This window comes from Varanus komodoensis, unplaced genomic scaffold, assembly GCF_004798865.1.
Source record: "Varanus komodoensis strain SLA01 unplaced genomic scaffold, ASM479886v1 scaffold50, whole genome shotgun sequence".
NCBI lineage: Eukaryota > Metazoa > Chordata > Lepidosauria > Squamata > Varanidae > Varanus > Varanus komodoensis.
Genome location: NW_025336088.1, coordinates 1,788,307 through 1,807,916, shown reverse-complemented (window position 1 = coordinate 1,807,916; position 19,610 = coordinate 1,788,307). Strand labels below are relative to the sequence as shown.

Sequence of the window (19,610 nt, the reverse complement as noted above, 5' to 3'; positions counted from 1 at the left end):
GGCCCTCAGCATGTCAACCTAGCCCCAGGCAACCATATACAAATTGCATCTGACAACATAACAACCATGTTCTACAAAAACAAACAGGAGGACGCAGGATCCATCCCCCTTAGCATGGCTAGTGGTCAGCATCTGGACTTGATGCACCAACAGGCAGGTGGCCCTAACAACAATCCACACCACCAACTCCAGCAACAGCCTAGCCAGTGCACTCAGTCACACTTCTGTGGATTGCCATGAGTGGGAGCTCAACAACCACATTGATGAAGAGCTCTGGGCAAGATGGGGCTGCCCTCAGATCTCTTCACAGCCTGCTACAACACCATATGTGGACACTTCTGCTCCTGAAGGTGTAAACCTGGACTTCATAGGGAATGCCTTCATGCAGACCTTGTTGGGGACTCTGCAGTACCTCTTTCCCCTGCTCCCTCTGATCACGAGGCTCCTAGCAAAGATAAACCAAGACCAGACCGACTGCATTGTCATAACACCCTGGTGGTCCAGACAGCCCTGGATCCCCTACCTCCTAGAACGGTCCAATCACCCATTCCTTCACTTGCCTCCTGATCTTGAAGTCATCTCTCAGGCCCAGGCTCATCCTCTATCCTGTTGTCCGTATATTCCACATCATGGCCTGGAGAATCCAGCCCCTACCACAAACACAGACAACCTGCCTGAGGACTTCCAACCCATAATGGAGACAACCCTGGAACCAGCCACGAGATGCCAGGTGGAAGGCCTTCACCAATGGCTTTGCACAGTACAGGCTCAAGCGGTCAATTGCTTGATCCAGCAAGTACTCCTGTTTCTGAACTCTTTCTTCCAATGTGGCCTCAAGAAAATCTCCATCCATATCTACACGGCCACAACGTCATCCTTCCATGCACTGATTCCAGGATTCTCACGTTCTCTCACTCCCTCACTCATCAGTTTCTCCAGGGCCTTAAAACTTTTCCCTACCGATCTGACTCGCAACACCAGCTTGGAGCCTTTTAGCTGTCTTCCAGGTCCTCAGAAAGAAACCTTTTGAACCCATGGCAGACCTACACATGCTCTCATGGAAGTCCAGCTTCTTAGTGGCGATCACTTTGGCTTGCCACTCCAGTGACCTGGCTGCCCTGCCCTGCCTGCTGTACTTCATGTTTCACAGGGACAAAGTGCTGCTCCACCTAGACCTCTCCTTTCTCCCCAAAGTGGTCTTCCACCTCAATGAGGATATCATTCTGCCAAGCTTCTTCACATCCCCTTCAAACCTGATCAAGACAGCACTACGCTCCCTTGATGTCTGAAGAGCCCAGGCCTTCTCCAAATCATGGACCAAGCTCTGCTGCAGAGGCTGTTTGCATGCTGTGACAGCAGGAGTAAGGAACTCTCTGTCTCCTCACAGTGGCTGTCAGGATGGGTTATGCAGACTTTCTCTTTAACCTATGAGCTGTCTGGCCTTCGACTGTCAGGACCAATACAGGCCTATTTCACACTAGCAACAGCGACCTCCATGGCACTCAACACTGGCATGTCCCTGCCTGATCTCTACAAGTGAGCCACCTGGTTGAACCCATTAACACCCATTGACATGGCCTTGGTGTCTGTACCAGAGCCAGCTGTGATTCAACTGTGCCTTTGGCAGAGCAATCCTGTCGTCATTCCTTCAATAGCGACACGACCCGCTTCCATGAGGTAAGCTCGCCAGTGACCCATATGTGTGATACACAGAGACCACAAAGAAGAAAGTCGGGTTTCTTACCTGTAACTGTCTTTCTTCAAGTGGTCATCTGTGCATTCACACGGTGTTGCCTTCTGATGGCATGCCAGTCATACTGCAATGTAGGTGGGGCCATAAGCTCCCCCCCCCCCCCGGCTTGTGCTCTCAACATGGGACCATGTCATTGGACCTGAGAATTGGGTGAGAATTCCTTCCTTGTGTGGGGATGGGGAGGGGAGGTTCCCACCAAATAAATCTATATATTAAATTTATTTGGGGTTCCCACCAAATAAATCTTAGCTATGGAATCTTCCCAAAACAGGCTCCACACATGTGCAGAGTCTACAAATGCACGAATGACCACTCAAAGAACGACAGTTGCAGGTAAGTAACCTGACTTTTCTCCTTCAGGTGCAAGAGGCCAATGTGCTTCAGCCTTACAACCAGTGCTGTCACAGAGTTTTTCAAAAACACTATTTTAAAACAAGACTTTAGAAACCTAAGACCAGAATGAACGTATCACACAGGACAACCTTACAAAGGACTAAATTCTCCAAAAGCTTTGTGAAGCTGAAAAACAACCTGTTTTCTTTCTGAAGAAGGTGACCAGTGGCCTGTTCATACTCTGCTCACATTGCAAATGCCCCTTGCAGGTTTCCTGTCACTGAAGGCTACACCACTCCATGACAGGGATGGGGGCAGATTAGTTAGTGGTGGTGACTAAACCTGCCACCTAACGCTACAGCGAGCCCACTGAACTTCCTCTTATGTAGGCCCACTTTTCCATGTTAATAGACTTACTGCAGGCCAGCTTCTTGATCATGTTATGACACATTACAATAGCAGAGATTTAAATCAACTAACAGGACGGTCAGAAACATCTGGTAGCTAAATCCTATTCCTACAATTCCTGGAAGTTGCTGAGAATGAGTTACCAGGACATTTTGTTGTCTAGTGGTGGAAAGTCTGGAACCTGCAAAGGGACATAAGGGATGCCAGTATTAAGCAGGCCCTGGCATTTTTTTTTTCTCTCCCTCACTGGTTCACTCAGATTTTCTCCTTGCCTTGTGTGTCTTCACCAGGAACGGGTATCAGAAGTTTTCTCAGGAGCTGCTTTCAAATGGTGAACTCAACCACCTTCCTCTGAAGGAACGGATGGTAGAGATTGGGAGCCGTTGGCAGCGCATCTCTCAGAGCCAAAAGGAACAGTACAAGAAGTTAGCTGAAGAGCAGCAAAAACAGTACAAAGTGCACCTGGATATGTGGCTGAAGGTGAGCTGTTGGTGGGGCAGAGGAAGGAGAGCAGGTTATACCTCCTTGAGGAACCCAGGGTATCATTAGGGTAAAGGCTGGCCAAGGGCAAGGCATATTATCCTTTGTCTACTTTCTGCAACTACAGCCCTCTTTTTTAGTGTTCATCTGCATTCAGTCCTGATCTGCCTCAGTCCTTAGAAACAACACACACTCAGACTGATTGAGCTTTTGAGCCAGATCTGCTGCCTTTCTTCAAGTCCTCTGTGCTTCCTCACTGACGATCCTGCATTACAAAACTCCTTGCTTGTCTGTATACTTCATCTGAGGTCCTTGCTTTGTTATGTCGCATTTTTCCCCAGCCCAAACTTCTACTATCTTGACAGCATTTGCACAGCTTTTCAGCATTCGCTATTCCTTACCTGAAAAATAGGAACAGTAGTGCATAAGGCAGATTGAACTGAATGCTTTTGCAAGAACATTCTGGTGGTTTTAGGTAACTGACCATCAGTCCTTGCTCAATCCCTATTCTTTAAATCATTTTGTAAAGCCTTTAATATTGTTTTCTCCCCCTTCTGTCTTCTCTGCAGAGTTTATCACCGCAAGAGAGAGCTGCATACAAAGAACATACCTCCAGTGTTAGTGTCCTGCAAGTATTTGTGGGGGGGTGGGGGGGAAGGATGTGCATACGCGGGATTGACAATAGTATTTCCTGAACCTTACCCTGGCATGCAGCACAGCTTGGAAGAAGCTGTGGCCCAGCGAAAAGCAGGTAGTACTTGCATGTCAGAGGTCTGGGGGTCCAGTTAGGGTCTCAGTTTAATGGGCCTTGGGAAGAGACATGTTTTCAGGGACCCTAAAGGCTATTAGTGGCTGCTAGTCATTATGGCTGTTGCACTCATCTAGACTTTCCACTGGCAGCTGGTTGGCCACTATGTAAACTGAATGCTGCGCTAGGTACATCTTCTGGTCTGATTCAGCATGACCATTTTAGACTTCTTATCAGTCAGGGATGGCAGTACTAAATGCTGACATAGAATTCTCCAGATCTTTCTGTCAAGCAGGAAAGACACACATATGGGAGGGTAGGTGCCTTCCCTATTTCCCTACCACCCATTTTTAATAACATGCTTGCTGAAGAAATCTGGAAATCTCAAACGCTTGCACATTTTTGGTGACCTTTTGGCAACTCTTCAGTCCCTAAAGGTACTACACCGCTATGGTGTTTAGTATTTTTCTTATGGCCAACATGTGTCCTTTTAATTCTAAATCCTAATCCTTAAAAATTAATCTCTTTCAGTTCAGTGGGACTTAGAGACAAAATTAGGATTGCATTCAGTGTGCCATCTCTTCAAAATATTTACCTGGTTTCATTCAACAGTCTAAGAGCTACAAGGAAAGCTGCAAGCGGTCTGAGGACCCTTGTAGATCAAAAGTCTGCAGAATGGTGTCCACCAACATATTTCTCTCCCTTCAGTGAATGAAAGAAGGAATTCCCTTACTTACATCCTTACCCAGGGAGGGTGGGAGAATCCTCCTTGCCAGACAAAGGCTAAAGCCCATCCTTTGCCCAAAGGCATTAGGGCCCATATTAGGGGTAATCTTAATTCCCAAATGATTTTTGGCAGGGGTGTTTTTCCCATCCCTATTAAAATCCAGTGCAGTGATTCATTCCCTAACTTAAATAGGGAGGGCAAAGTTCCATCCTGATTTTTAAAAAAGATGAAGGGTGAAGTCTGCTCCTCACACACACTAAGGGTTCTTGGGAAAACAGAGAATTTGTTGCATTCACTTGGATGGAGATGGGGAGAGAGAAAGAACAAGAGAAGGAGAGACAGGAAGGATGGAAGGGGAACCAGAAAGAGAGTCAAATTGAGTAGGGCACTCACACGCAGGGGAGGGGGCACTCCCAGCATTTTATAATTGACCTGGTGTCCCCTATAGCAGCACAGTTTTAGTTTCTAGGCCATTTTTTCAGAATGCCAGCTTTGTGTGCAGAGTGCAACCCTGTTCTAGAAACTTCTGGTCTTCGGGTGCCTAATGCAAAACAGCAGATCTCTCTCATCTGTTGAAAATGATCTATCTTGGCCAAGTGTTAGTGGGGGAAAGATCTGGGCTGGAAGAGTTACATTGAGCAGAATATTTGAGTTGCTTGTGTACTCCAAATAATTTTTCAGAATCTGCAACTAAAAACCTGGTTGTTTATACAAGACTGTATTTGAGAGCACATTTTTGTTCCAAGGATGGAAGTTCGGAGGAAGGTAGTACCTACCATAGCCACTAGCTTGCTGATAATGATCTGAGTGTTTTTCGTGCTGACTTCTCAGCTCTTTCCACTACCAACCCCAACTTATATCTTAACAGAAACGTAAGAGCATGGGGAAGATGCGTGGCCCAAACCCTAAGATGAAACCCTCAGTACAGTCCAAGTCGGTAAGTACCTTAGCTGTTGCTCCTTCTCCTCTTCTTTTTCATGTTTTCAGACAGCTGAGGGCCAGAATATCCCAGGAAGAAAACTTTTCCAGCATGATGTAGCCATTTTGAAGCTGTAGTTTTTTTCTGGAATTCTGTAGTGAAGAAAGCCAACTGTGTACACAAGAATGTATTTATATCTAGAAAAGGAGAACCAGACTTTTCTACAACAGTTGGGTCTTTTAGGGTTGTTGATGATGGAGTTACTGATGGAGATCCAGTTCATCTTCTGTAGGCCTTCACCTAAGATGAAGGAATGTGGTTTCCCTCACCTGTACCTTCCTTTCTCTTACCAGGGGTGGGGCACAGGCCAAATAATATCTATTAATGTGATGGGTTGTAGGATAAAGTGATGAAGGTGCCTTGTGAACATGTGGGCAAAATGTTATATTGCCTGTTGCATTTCAGGTGTTGTTACTAGAGCACTTCTTCCTCGCCCCCCCCCCCCCCAAATTGGGAACACTCAAGTTTTCTTCGAATGGGCTGACTTGCAGGCAGCAAATGTCTGAGTTTGCAGGACTTTGGAACATTTCATGGTCATTTCGATAAAAACAAGGCAGAACTTCAGTTCACTTTGTCTACTGCAAATGTAAGCATCTTTTCCCCCTGCCTGCTTCTCATCAGGGGTGAAGAATCTGTGGCCATCCAAATATTGGATTCTGACAGTCCCAGCCAGCATGGCCAGTGTTCTGGAACAATGGGCATTGCAGTCCAACACCATCTGAAGGACCCCACATACCCTAGTCCTGTTTCACAGGAGGAATATCCTTTGTCCTGCCTAAAATCTTTCTCACATTGATGGATATACACCCAGTCCCCAAGTTAAGTCCCCACGTTCCATTCCTGAGATTGTCTTTAAGGTGAATTTATATGTTAAGTCAGATCATTTAATTTAATTTAATTACTATATTTATATTCTGCCCTTTACACAAACATCCCAGGATAGCTTACAAACCATTAATAATCAAACAATAAATAATTATAGCAAAACTATAAGATCATGTATATGAAAAGCATGTAAAATGCTTAAGAAACACTTCCATGTACACTCATAAACACAATACAGCATTTTGATAATGATAATAATAGAGTAGTAATAAAGTAACTACAGGTACTGAAGAGAGAGGGAGAGAATCCTGTTGTTTTCCAATGACCAACGGTGTCTCACCTTTTCTCTGATTGCTTTATTATTTCCTGATTGTGATTGTTTTTCTTCAATGCATCACCTGTACATGCCTCAGATTTACATTTTGGAGGCATGGTTATAAACCAAATACAAAGTTATAGAAGGCAAAACTTAACTCCACATGATCCAAAACACTCTCGATACGCTAGGCTTTTATGAGCATGAGGAACTACTGTAGTTCCACTGCTCACCTTCCTTCTTTCCCTTTCTCCTTTTCCATTCTTCTCTTCCTTCCTCTTTCCTTCCTCTCCTTGCTGCCCAGCACTAATAGGCATCCACTTGCCACTCAAGGATGAGGCAGGACTTCCTGGCTTGCTTGTTCATAAGTGGGGGTTGTTCATACCTGGAGGACTGAGTGTATTTCATGTCAGTTCATTACCATGCCCTGAACTGTGCTTGTGCTTCCCAGTGAACCCTTTAACATATAATGAGGGAGTTTTCTTGAAACGGGAATACAGTTGGCTATTTGGTTCCTCTGTGATGTTGAATGCAGAGAGGTAAATCCCATCTGTCCAGTTGTGGGCCTGTTTGTGCTTTTTCACTGACTCTCCATCACCATTCAATACTTTGTATGGTCCCTAGGAATCAGAAGAGGATGATGACGACGACGACGACGATGATGATGATGAAGAGGAAGATGAAGATGAAGATGACAACGGTGACTCCTCTGAGGAGGGAGGGGATTCTTCAGATTCAAGCAGTGAAGAGGAAAGTGAAGATGGGGATGAGGTGAGACTCTGGTGTGTGGGTGTACACACCCTATTCTTTGTACAGGACTGCTTGCATTACAACCTGTGGTCAGCCAAACTACTCCCTGGTGATCTTTTCACTCACAAACAGGCTTCTAATTCCCATCCACTCATGCAACCATTTCCTGCAAAACATCTCAGAAACAGAACCTCAATGATGGAGTTGCCATTTTTTGCTGGAACTTCTCAGAAAACAACGGCTCCACCTGATTGGTTGGCTTATATATGATCCTGGCTAATCCTTGAGAGAACCTTTCCAAATAACAGTAACAAGCTTATTTTGTTTGTCTTAAGCCATTTTGTGCCTATTTACAGTGTTAATTTACAGTTTAAGTAAATAGTTTAGGTGTGCTCATTCAGCACTTGGCTCTGTCCTAAATAGTTGTCAAAAAATAGTCACAGAATGGTGTCAAGAAGAATCTAATTTTGCTATCAGAGTGCGAGAGATAGTAGTAAAGAAGAGTGCCTTTGAGAATAGATAGAAAGCTTTTCTGCAGTACTAACCAGCCATAGCCTGCTGCTGTGGGAGGCAGGTAGGGCAGACTGAGGCCCATAACATCTAGACTGACCAGTTTAGGCCTGGTCTAGGGAGCCACTATTGTACTGTGTGTACTGTATTATAAAAAGAAATACTGTTTCACTGTGGTCTGATTTCTGGAACAAGAACAGCTGGATTCAACTGTATGTAGAAACTGAATAGAATCATAGAATAGTAGAGTTGGAAGGCACCAGTGAGGCCATTGGTTCCATGCCCCTGTACCACACAGGACTCCCAAGTTAAAGCATCTTTGACTGATGGCTATTCAACTGCATCTTGAACGCCTCCAGTGTGGAAGAGCCCACAACCTTCCCAGGTCATTGGTTCCATTGTCGTACTGCTCTAGTAGACAGGAAGTTTTTCCTGATGTCTAGCCAGAATCTGGCTAGACATCAGGAACCTATAACTTGAGCCTATTATTTTGTGTCCTGAACTCTTGAATGAATGATTGAGAAGAGAACCTGGCCCTTCTCTGTGTGACAGCTTTTCAAATACTGAAAGAGTGCTGACATATCAGTCTCCTTAAGGCTAAATATGCCCAATTCCTTGAGCCATTACTCACAGGGCTTTGTTTCCAGTCCACTGACCATTTTCATTGCCCTCCTCTCAAACTTTTCCATCTTTCTTAAACTGAGTTGCCCAGAACAGGGCTCAGAACTGAAGATAAGGCTTAACCAGTGCTGAATAGAGTTAGGCCACTAGTGCTCCATGTGATTTGGAAGTGGTACCTCTGTTACTGCAGCTCAAAATAGCATTTTGCAGCCTCATCTTGTTCGTTCGTTCGTTTGTTATATTTCTACACTGCCCATTAGCCAAAAGACTCCCTGAACAGCTCACAGAAATACTAATATAAAACAATCATTATAAAATCACATTAATATTGTTAGTATAACATACAATAATTCAATAAAACAATGATTCACCCACCACAACCACAGCTAAATTGATCTGGAGGTAGATCAATTTCATACAGTAAAAATGAAATATTAAAATATTAGGGGGGAGGGTTTTATCTGGTGCTGGCATGAACAAAGAGTGGGTACTAGGCACACCTCTTTGGGGATCTGATGCCACGGGTGGAGTGCCACAACCAAGAAGGCCCTTCTCCTGGTAGCCACCCTCCTTGCTTTCTTTGAAGTGGGCTCTCTGTGATGAACCTCCAGTGATGATCTCAGGGTTTGGGGATGCACATACAGAAGGAGACCTCTCCTAGTGGCTTCATGTAGTTAAAGTGGTTAAAGAGTATGGGGGATAAAATACAGTCTCGTAGTACTCCATGGCGTAAGTGCCATGGCACAGACCAGTCATACTCCAGCACCACCTTCTGGAATCAGCCACTCAGGTAGGAGAGGAACCTTTATAAAGCGGTACCTCCAACTCCCAGCCCTGCCAGCCTATCCAGAAGGATACAATGGTTGATGATACTGAAAGCTGCCGAGAGGTCCAGGAGTACAGAATTGCACTACGTTCCTGTATTAAGAGTTCAAGTTCATGGTCTTCGTTTCCAGGTATTAGTTACATAGGCATCAAAGACCATGTGCTTTATAGTTTAATTTTCTTCCTACATATTTTGGAAGAATATTATTGGGTGATAGTAGAGGCATTCTCTCCATTGTGGTGCATAACCCTTTGTCCATTGTTATGCCCAGGTATACCTCTCCCTACCCTGTAGTTTTCAGTTGAGAACCTTCCTTGCGAATTCCTTCATGCTGTGGTCAACCACATTCTTCCTATTCCTTATGAAAGGCAATCCATTTCTTGCCTGTAGTCCATTTTCCAGGAAGTGTAGCCCATGGTCCCAGAATCCAAATCTCTTGCGTCAACACCACCTTCATAGCCAGGCATTCACTAAATGGTATTTTATCTTTCTATTCCTCTTCCAAATACTGGAAGAATGGATGAAAAAATTATGCAAGTCCCAAAGTTCTTGAGTTTACTTCTCACAACTTCAAAGTCTGGTGTGATTTCTTGAAAGCTCTGCTTGGTGATATCATTTGTTTCTATGTGCATGGGAAGGAAGTGAAACATGTGGGTGGACTCTTTGGGCAGTGGCAACCCTCAGTCACATTCCTAATCTGTCCTGCCGGGAGACAATATACCTGGAGCGTTCATGGGTCTTCACAACCTACATGAGTTTCTATCCCATGCAGCAGAGATGGAAATTGAATAAATCTATTTTTCCTATTGCATGATGCTGGCCTTTTGTTGGTCATATAGAGGAGCAGGTATACAGGCACTAAAGATCTTGCCACTGGAAATTGTACTCTTTGGCTTCTATGTTTAAGGTGCACTTAACACATTCTCAAGAATAATCTTTTGGCGATAAGAGCTAGAATCTTTCTTCAGTCAGTGTAAACAAATGCTGAGATTCTTAGCAAGCTGAATGCTAAGTCTACAGCCCACTTCTGGACTCCAAAAGTCACAGCATGCCCCAAGATCTTAGAATCATCAGCCTTTTCTCCATGCATCACATGCACCAGACTTGACTTCTTGCTATGTTCTTCTCAGAATGAAGAAGAGGACGATGAAGAAGATGACGACGACGATGATGATGACAATGAATCAGAAGGCAGTAGCAGTTCCTCATCCTCCTCAGGAGACTCTTCAGATTCGGACTCCAATTGAACCATCCTCTTCCTCTGGCCGCCTTTCTTGCTGTACTTTTATTCGGTTTTTCTTTTTCCGGATAATAGTAACATCCACAGCTGGAGAGCTAGGATGGGGAGAAAAGGGGAGGGGAAAAATCACTGTGGTTTAATTATCTTCCTCTCCTCACAGGCCTCACATTGTATTTAACTGTGTGAGGGGAGTGGGGTAGAAAATGGCTGACAACCAGCAGAAGCTGTTTTTTTATTTTATTTTATTTTTTGTGATGTAGGGAGAGAATTTTATTCTGTGCAACTCTCTCCTCCCCTCCCCTTCAAATTCTCTTTGAGGTTTTCCCCTTTTCTGAGCAGGGGTCATTTAAAATCTAGACCCCTTTTATTTTTCCCTTCATATTTACCCACCCCCCCATTCTAGCCACCAGCTTGGGACTTTGTACAAATTCTTTTTTAAAAAAACAACATGGCAGTGAGATACTTCCCGCCCGCCCCTTCCCCCGCCACCAGGCAAACAGCCCAGGAGAGATGGGTTCCCGAAAGCATGAGCCATCGAAGGTTCTGGACTTTGCCAGTGACACCCACCTCTCCTCAAAGCGGACAATCTTGTACAGTGTTGAAATTTCACACCTTGACAAAAGAGTGAGAGAGAACAAAATGGCTGCAGCTGCACTTAGCTATTTCCTGTGACGAACTGGATATCCAGCATTTCCTGCTGAGGGAAATGGGGGTGGGTGGGAATATTTCATGTGAGTGTGTCAGGGGATAGAAGAGGAACTGAAGACCAGGATTTTTCTTTGCAAAGGGAGAGTGACTGGCATGCTGTTGGGGGAGGAGAGGATTTCAAGGTGACTGACTTTATTTTGCAGGAGGTGGACTTTTTCTGTCATTTTTCTGACCAGCATTTGGGCAAAGACAGTAGTGGCCAGACCCCTTTGGGTTGTTGTTGTTGTTAATATATATATTTTTTTTTACAATGAAGTGACCAATAATTGTACCAAAATGGGGCATTTTGTTGACTGTCTTTGGAAGGGGTGGTTGGTTGCGGGGGATCATCTGTGTCATTAGCATTTTTTTTAAAGATTTTATAAACCAAGTAAGACAACCATCTTTTTAAAAAACAAGCTCTCTTATCTTTTACATCAAGTACTTCATATGTCTCTTAACCCTTATGCAGAATTCAGTAATCCACAACCTCGGGGTGGGCAAATGGGACGTGCATTTTGGAGGCACACAGATAGTTTCTTTCCACCATGCCTTAGGTGGTACTTGTTCATTGGTGCTTGTTCATTCAGCTTTAGGTAAAAGTTTGCTGCCAAGAAAGGGCAGATTCCAGAGAGGATTCACTGTCAAGGCTGCCATCAAAGGCAGCGGTCTCTGTATCTTCGCCTTTCTCCCCTTGTAATGTCTAGTCATACAAAATGCCACTACACTGCACATTTCGCAACTGGAAGGAGCAAACAATGATTCAGAGCAGGAAAGGGCAGTTTGCAGTGCAATCTCATGTCCATGTTTATGATAGGATACTGCTGGAAAAGAGGAGGGCCAAATGTGGAGCTGCTGTTTTCAGTGGCAGAGAGAGCTCTTCTGTAACATTTCACTCTGGCCTGAAAAACAAGCCTTAGAACAATGATCTTGCCCCTTGTATGGCTGGAGTTGATGGCCATTGTAGTTCAACACATCTGGGGCACTAGGTTGAGGGTGGCCGATTTGGCGCTGCATGAACAATCCTCAGACTGTGAGGAGAAGATTGGAAGCACGTGCTTCCATTTTTAACCAGCTTGTTATAACTGAATACAGATAAAGTGGGATCCAGGAAAAAAAAGCTAGGATCATAATTCACAGTTTAGAATCTTGGTTTGTTTCCCTAAACCATATTTAAGGCATGCCACAGTTTCCAGTTCAAATATAATCATGGTTAAATGGAAGTGAAAACGTCAGTTTTCTTGCAGCTGCATCAGTAGAAGGGAAAGGAGTTTGGGAGAACACAATCCCAGGGTTTGTTATCCTGCTAAGGTATATTTGAACCAAGTTATTACAGATAAAAATGGCACTGGTAAAACACTCCATAAACAGGGACTAGTATCTCCATCTATCTGTATCTTAATGGAACAGATACATATTGCTGATATTTTTTTTCTGCTCACCACTGCTTTAACTTCTTACTCCTTTTTCCTTTCTCGTTTTTCTTTAAATAATTTCTGTGCAAAATGGTTACTTAATTGTTTGTATAACAGTGTATATCTGACTGGCTTTTGTATTTGCATTCATTGGAAGATTTGTTGCTGCAGTTAGCATTCCCAGTATTGTAAGGTCATGCTCAGCAGCCAGTGACTTGTTGACCAGATCTGGTTTCCAGTCACCTGCGAGCTGGCCTGCCCCACCTTTCTTACTCGTTTTTGACCCCTTGGTCCTTCCCTCTTCTCCTTTAGGAGTGGGCAAGGTGGAAGTAATACAGCTTGTACTTCACCTGGGCTAATGTGGAAAGCACATGGCAGTATGGTGCATTTATTTTCTTTGCTGCTGCTTTCTCTGAATGCTCTTGCAGACTCAAGGGAAACTTTAATTTTTTAAAATACATGTCAGGGCATAACTCCTTGAAAGCCACAGCCTCACATGTGTCAGCCTTCGTGCCGAATATCAGGTGTGCAATTGGGCTCTGGTTGCTAGATGACAGGAGCAAAGTATTCCGCAGATGGTAAAGGCCCCATGAACAAGCCTTAAGGCCTGTGGGACGGACAGACAGATGAGGAACTTGGGTAAGCAGAGAAAGCTGGGAAGAGCTCAGGAGATTACACTGGAAGATGGACACAGACACAGCCCCAAGAGGGACTATCCCACATCTGTTCCTTCAGCACCCTCTGGCCACACGAGCCGTAATCCTGGTACTGGGGCAGTGTGGTGTCCTGAAGCTGAGCAGCAGTGTGGAACCGTAAAACCTGTTTCTGGCCCTCAAGGTTGTGAAGACAAGAAAATGAACAAGGAGTAGGAAGTGGGGGCTGAGCAAAATCTCCAGTGGTTGAAGGCAGGACTTGTCCTCAAGACTCAACCTTCCTTCATGTAAAGCTGCTCTACTTTTCCTGGAGCAAAACTTCATTTAGCATAGGATGCACTTGGTCCTGTCAGCATCTCCAGCTAGGAACTTTGACTGAAACTGAAGGAAAATCAAGTGATGGGAAAGTGCAATTTCAATAATGCAAATAAGCAATTCTGACTTTTAAAAATGATTTCCTTCTGTGCTCCATTACTTTTCCAATTTTGCAAGGCATCTGCTTTTGAGAGTAAAAATGGCTATACCTAAGGGATCTGTCAGTAAGAGTAGAAAGCTGGGAACAGTTTGTATCATATAGGATTTCTGTTACCAACATAAATTATGTAGATATATTTGCATAGATTATTTTGGAAATTCTACTTTGGCTTGCAATCTAAAGAGTTACGAAGGACATGAACTCAAAAATTTTCATCATTGCTCACATTCAAGACATTTTCTAGCTTTCTAGACTTTAAGGGATAAAATACATTTTATAAATACTGCAATATTCTCCTGTTAGTGTTCTCTTCACTATCAGTCCTGTTTGTCTTTTGCAGCTTCTTGCTGTGCCAACATTTCTTTATTCCTCTTGAGCATCTTGACTGCATAATTGCCCTTTAGAAGTGTGCTAAACCTCCAGGAAAGCTAATGTATACAAAATTGGTAGAACATCAAATCAACAGCTTCAATAAATATGGAAGTCCCCTGCGTTTAACAAAATGCTTCAGTTGGAGCTCTCCTCCAATCCTACTCCACCCAAGTAGTCACATTATGTCAAAAAAGACTACAGTGTTAAAGCTTTGTGGCTTTCTAGTTTCACCTGGATTTAAAAAAAGCAAACTAGCTGAATCCATATAACCTGATTTCAGGGAAATGTATACCAAAGTCCTAGAAGGATTCTGGAACCTGTGAAATCCAGAGCCTTGAAACCTAAGTGGTTTTTGGTGACTACCTTAGTAGACTTTGGATCCAGACTGCAAGGTTCACTTGTGCATCAAATCGCTCAATCCTGCCTCTCTTGGCCAAGCCAGAGATCTGTTGTCTTGATGCTGTACTCATTGAGCTGGAGCCAATCGGGCAAATCCAGTTACTCGATTGAAAGCCTATAGAGTGGTTGACCTTAGGCTGTTGTGCAGAGAGCATGAGAATTATGTAAGCTCTACTTTCAGGCCCATCCCTAAATGTTTTGCTTAATAAATCAGAAGTCAGTGTTTTCCCAACAATTGGATCGACAGGTGGCACTGGCCTTTTTCAGACGGGACCAATTCCATGTGTTAATGTAAGAAGTACTTTGTCCAGTGGGAATGGCAGCCTTGATCAGTTTTGCTCTGATGACATGTATTGAGAAGTGAAGGTGGGGATTGCTTTCCCACTGTCTGTTAATAGGAATGAAAATCGTTGGCATTAGAAAAACTTAATGGTTTTGTTGGTGAAGAGGACCCCAACATCACATGTGGAAAAATGTATGTATGGGGATGTAATGGGCAGTTTGGGAGTTAGCTTATCTGTAAGTACCTGTTCTCTGGACAACTTTTGTTTTGGATTGCTTTAGGTTGCTCTGGAGGGCCTCTGTGTATGTGTGTGCATATATGTACTTTAGACAAGGCATCCATTGCTTTTTGGCCTTTTCAGCTAAGCAGTTCATAAAATGTCAATAATGCATGCAAGCAAGAATTTATTAAATAGCTCAGAACTTACTTGGAAACTTGAAAGCATTTGAAAACTTATGGGAAAAGACATTTAGTTTAAGGACAATTGGATTTAGCATATAGTATATATGAAAATGGATACTTAGGTGCACTTGCATAATATTTCAAAGGTGGTTAGTTCTGGTGAACTTAATTAATACACAAAGTTTCCAATGAAAAATCTTGCAAAATATTGTGCATTAAATTAGAAACAGTAAATTAATAGGCATGTCATTCAACAAGAATAATGAAACAATTACAGGTAAATACAGATGATTTATGCATGCTAAACAATCATTTATGAGTGGGCTAAATAGTAAAATCAGTAGCAAACCTAGAAAATAGGTAAAATAGAAAGTAATTACCTAAGTAGGTATGATTAACATAGTTTCCCAAAGCTGGGTTGTTCATTAAATTCTTGCTTGCAGCTTTTGATTGAAATTGGACTGATGTAGACAAGCTACCCAAAAAGCACCTTTTTTGTGTAGGATTCTACATGGCCCAGGTTTTCTTTTAAAGAATCCTTCACCTACCTGCTGACCCCTTGTCAGACAGCATTCGTGTCCGTGTACTCGTAGGTTGCACACCCTTTAAACAAGACTGCAGAGAGCCCTACATTCTTTGATCTTTAAAGACTGGGTTTTCTGTGATAGAGGCAGCTCCTTCGGAAACTGAAAGTTGCCATCACCTCACATCACTCGGGGAAAACCGATTCTCTTCCCACATCTTTGAAGAAATGTGCTTCTGCTGATGCGTGCGACTTTCAGCAAACTCCACATTGCCTTCTCCCTAGCCCTGCTTTACTCATTACATGAATAGCATGGAAGCTATCAAATGCTTTTGTACAGTGTGTGGGCCCTATGAAACCATGTGAGGGGCATACTTCAATGGATCCTCAAACCCGTGGAGTCCTCTCTGCCATTGCCATACATTCAGAATTGAATGTTATCATCCAGCTCAGAGAATCCTTTGGTAAGTATCTGTTACATTAATTTGTCTTGCATAGACTTGTTTTCTAGCAAAATTCATATGCCTGGAATAATGTGTCATCTGGGGAGGAGCTCTTCAGAGTAGGTGGGTGTGAAATTCTATACTGTTGGGATTTCTTTTTATATAATTTTGTAGTATTTCCAATCTTGTATCTGTTGGAGAAAAAGCCTTGTTGCCTCTTAAGATAACTGTCAGAACTTTGTCCAGATGTGGAATGACACCATGACATGTGGGTACTTCAAGGAATGGCATATTCTGTTCTCATAGAATTCCCAGGTTTCTAGACGCTGATGGTCAAACATGGAATGATGGAGTCCATCTCTCTGATCCAGCCAACACAGCGTCATGTAGAAAGGGTTTGCAAAAAACACTGGCACGGTTACAAGAAGAGGATTATGTAAACCAACTGGGTAAGGCATACAGCAGTTTTTGCTGTACAGCCTCTGCATAGATTTATTCCCTAAAACAATGTCTAGCCATAGGGTAATGTATACACTGCCTTCAGTTTCTCTATGCAGGAAAAGGTAACATGTGGTCACGCAGGTGTTTTGGCCTAGCACCCCAGTTGGCCCTCATTGGCTAACCTGGCTAAGTCTGATAGGAGCTGCAGGGCAAAACTTCTGGAGGGCTGCAAATTCCCTACCCTTGACCTAATGGATCATACCTGTTTGAAATCTGATGAACACCTTAGCCATAACAACATCTATCTGGATCTCCCCCGTATGCCATTAACTTTCATTGCCATGTATGAACTCTGGTATCTTGCCCCGTATACATCTAATGACCCATCTCTGGTCCCTCAGTTGATCTCCCTTCTCACCCCAAAATGAGACACCTGGTTTGATTTTTTGCTGAATGTACCAGCTGTTGTATTTTAGTAGGTGTGTTTTTTAAGTAAAAATAAAATAAGAAAAATCTTGCTCTTTAAAATTCTTACAGTACTGATGTCTTTTTTAAAAGAAAAGTGTTAAGGGGGGGAGAGAACAGTTTGTACTGTAAGAAGATGGAACTAAGTGCATTTTTGCACTGTTGACAAAATGTGATATTCCAGATAGAAGTTCTTGTGAAACAGGAAACATTTTTTCTAATATTTAAAGTGTTTTTGTAGATTAAAAAACTTTAAAATGCCAAAAAAATTAAACATGTACCCGATTTTCAGTTTCTATTGCTAAATGGGACATGAAAAGCTAAGGATCCCTTGGTTTCCTTAGATGTCTTTCCTATTTGCAACTAAGCTAGGGCTTCTGTCTCAAGTCTGAATAGACTTAAAACTGTGGATCTTCCCCTCACCCCCTTTTTCTTTTGTATAATAAAGTGCAAAAACAAAGCTGCTGTTCTCGTGTCGTTACTTCAAACAATTAAAAGTTGCAGGAGAAAGAGTATGTTCAGGCTGTTTTCTTACCTTGCTCTGACTTCTTGTGAATAGAGTTACTAAAAATAACCTACTTTTGACAGTAATTTTGGGCTCTGTGGACCAATAGAGCTGCAGAGCTGTCCTTTACCAAAATGGATCAGCTTCCCGGATAACCCAAAAGCCTATTAAACACTTGCATTTGTTGTCTTCTAAGCAGCCCAAGATGGCCTAAGTGCTTGACCGGCCTTTGCAACAACTCACTGAAGTAGGTTGGGCTGAGAGACTGTGACATGTAGGGTGTGTGTGTCTGCGAGATTTGAACCTAGACTGCAATGTTACATTTAAGTGTAAGTTCTGTGTAACGTACTTTGTAAACGTGCCTGAGATTACACTACAAGTCTGCAGAAGCAAATTCTGCCACCACTAGTATTTACTATCATTGAACAGGAAGGATGGGCTGGCTTGGGAGGCCAAGTTCGGGCTGCAGGTTCTTCATGCCTGTCACAGGGACTCCAGAGAAAAATGGCCATGAAGTTTAAGTTTTACACAAAAGAGCCTGCTTTGCAACTCCTGACTTCCCCGAATGGCTGCTAAATTTTGGCAGCTACAAAAGAAGTTAAAATTTCCTGATGTTTCAGGAGTACAATTTTGCATGAAAGGAAAACGTGTGTTGCCCAAACACCTTGAAGCAAAATGTGGGTTTCCTGTTTTGTTTTTTATTTAACTTTTAAACAGTTGATCGCAAATAACTAAGTGCAAGAGAATAGAAAGTGGCTTATTCTAATTTTTCTCCTATAGAGTTCAGTAATAAAACCATTGAGACAGCTAAATCGCAGCAGTGCTTGTAGTAGTATGGATGACAGGTGGTATACAGCTGTTCGTCGTGGTCTCCATGCATCACACATTATGGGTGCTGTGCCTGTTGCTGGGATGATTTAAGAGCTTTAATGGTTTTTGGTGAGAACTCCGTGCCTCCCCCACCACCCCATAGTATAAATGGTTGGGGTGCCTGCCCTTTCCCCAGTCTGCTTGTGACCACTGTTCTCTGTGCCTCAGGCCTTTTCTTCGCTTGTCTCCTTGTCTTTTTACAGTTGTTAATTCTATACATCTTAAACCCTTTTTTCTTCTGCTTTCTACCTCCTCTATCTAAATTCCAATCTATTGTTTGCCCTTACAGAACCCCTCCTTTATTCCTTATTTTTTCCCTCCCCCTCCCCTTCCAAATAAATATTTTTTAAACCCCTTCTATCATCCTTGCTTCTCACAATCTATCTCCATTCGCTGTATCTCCTCTTTTTTTTCTTCTTGATGACACAGCAGGTGGCCTTCTGTAAGTGCATGCAGTGCTGAGCCAAAACGTCTCCCACTGACCCTCACGCTCTGTGTCTTCTCTGCCTTGGAGACAGGCACAGGACTGATAAGTGCAACCACTGCCAATCGTTTATGAGGCAGACTCGCAAAAACCACAAGAACTGGCTGTGTAAAATGCTATGGGACCAAGCTCTGGTCACCATGAAGCAGATCTCGGCTGAGACCGGCTCTTTCACAGCTCTGGGACTGTCGAAAAACATCCCACCTCACCCATCCAAAGGGGATTCTGCTGGCACGGATGGAAAACATTCCTCCCATTCTCCTCCTCGCAAACATAAGGAGAAGATGAAACATGTCGGGTCCGAGGAACCCTCGAAACCAACATGTCCTTAAAAGGACAAACCTGAGAAATCTAAGCATTGGCACAAGAAGCACAACAAGGTGCCCTGCTTTGAACTGAGTGCCGTGCCTATCTCAGTACTGACTGAACCACCAAGCTGCCAGTCAGTTATGCAGGTGACACCTGCACTATCACCTCCACGGATTGCCACCTTGGTACACTCCAGTCCCAACCACTCCGATCCCTTGGCACAAGCTTCAATTTCTGACAGATCCATGAATCTCCTCCCCAGTTGGACCAGATCGTCCACCTGCGAGATTGCCAACTCCTACGCCTGCTGGACAGTCATCTCCAGAGGGCTCTCCAAGGCCACCTCAACATCCGTCATCCCTCTTACC

General features: G+C 43.4%; 1 protein-coding gene across 6 annotated transcripts in view; it reads left to right on the top strand.

Moving 5' to 3' along the window:
* Positions 1-17,534, top strand: part of UBTF (upstream binding transcription factor) — a 56,017-nt gene extending 38,483 nt beyond the window's left edge. For 5 of the 6 annotated variants that reach the window (XM_044447145.1, XM_044447141.1, XM_044447144.1 and 2 more), the window contains 5 exons: positions 2,785-2,974; positions 3,544-3,591; positions 5,318-5,386; positions 7,194-7,340; positions 10,407-17,534. In XM_044447145.1, the coding sequence (XP_044303080.1) occupies positions 2,785-2,974; positions 3,544-3,591; positions 5,318-5,386; positions 7,194-7,340; positions 10,407-10,523 (571 nt within the window). In that variant the 3' untranslated portion in view covers positions 10,524-17,534. Of the gene's footprint in view, positions 1-2,784; positions 2,975-3,543; positions 3,592-5,317; positions 5,387-6,049; positions 7,162-7,193; positions 7,341-10,406 lie in introns of those variants that run through there. The other variant, XM_044447146.1, reaches the window with a different exon arrangement.
* Positions 17,535-19,610: the final 2,076 nt, after the last annotated feature.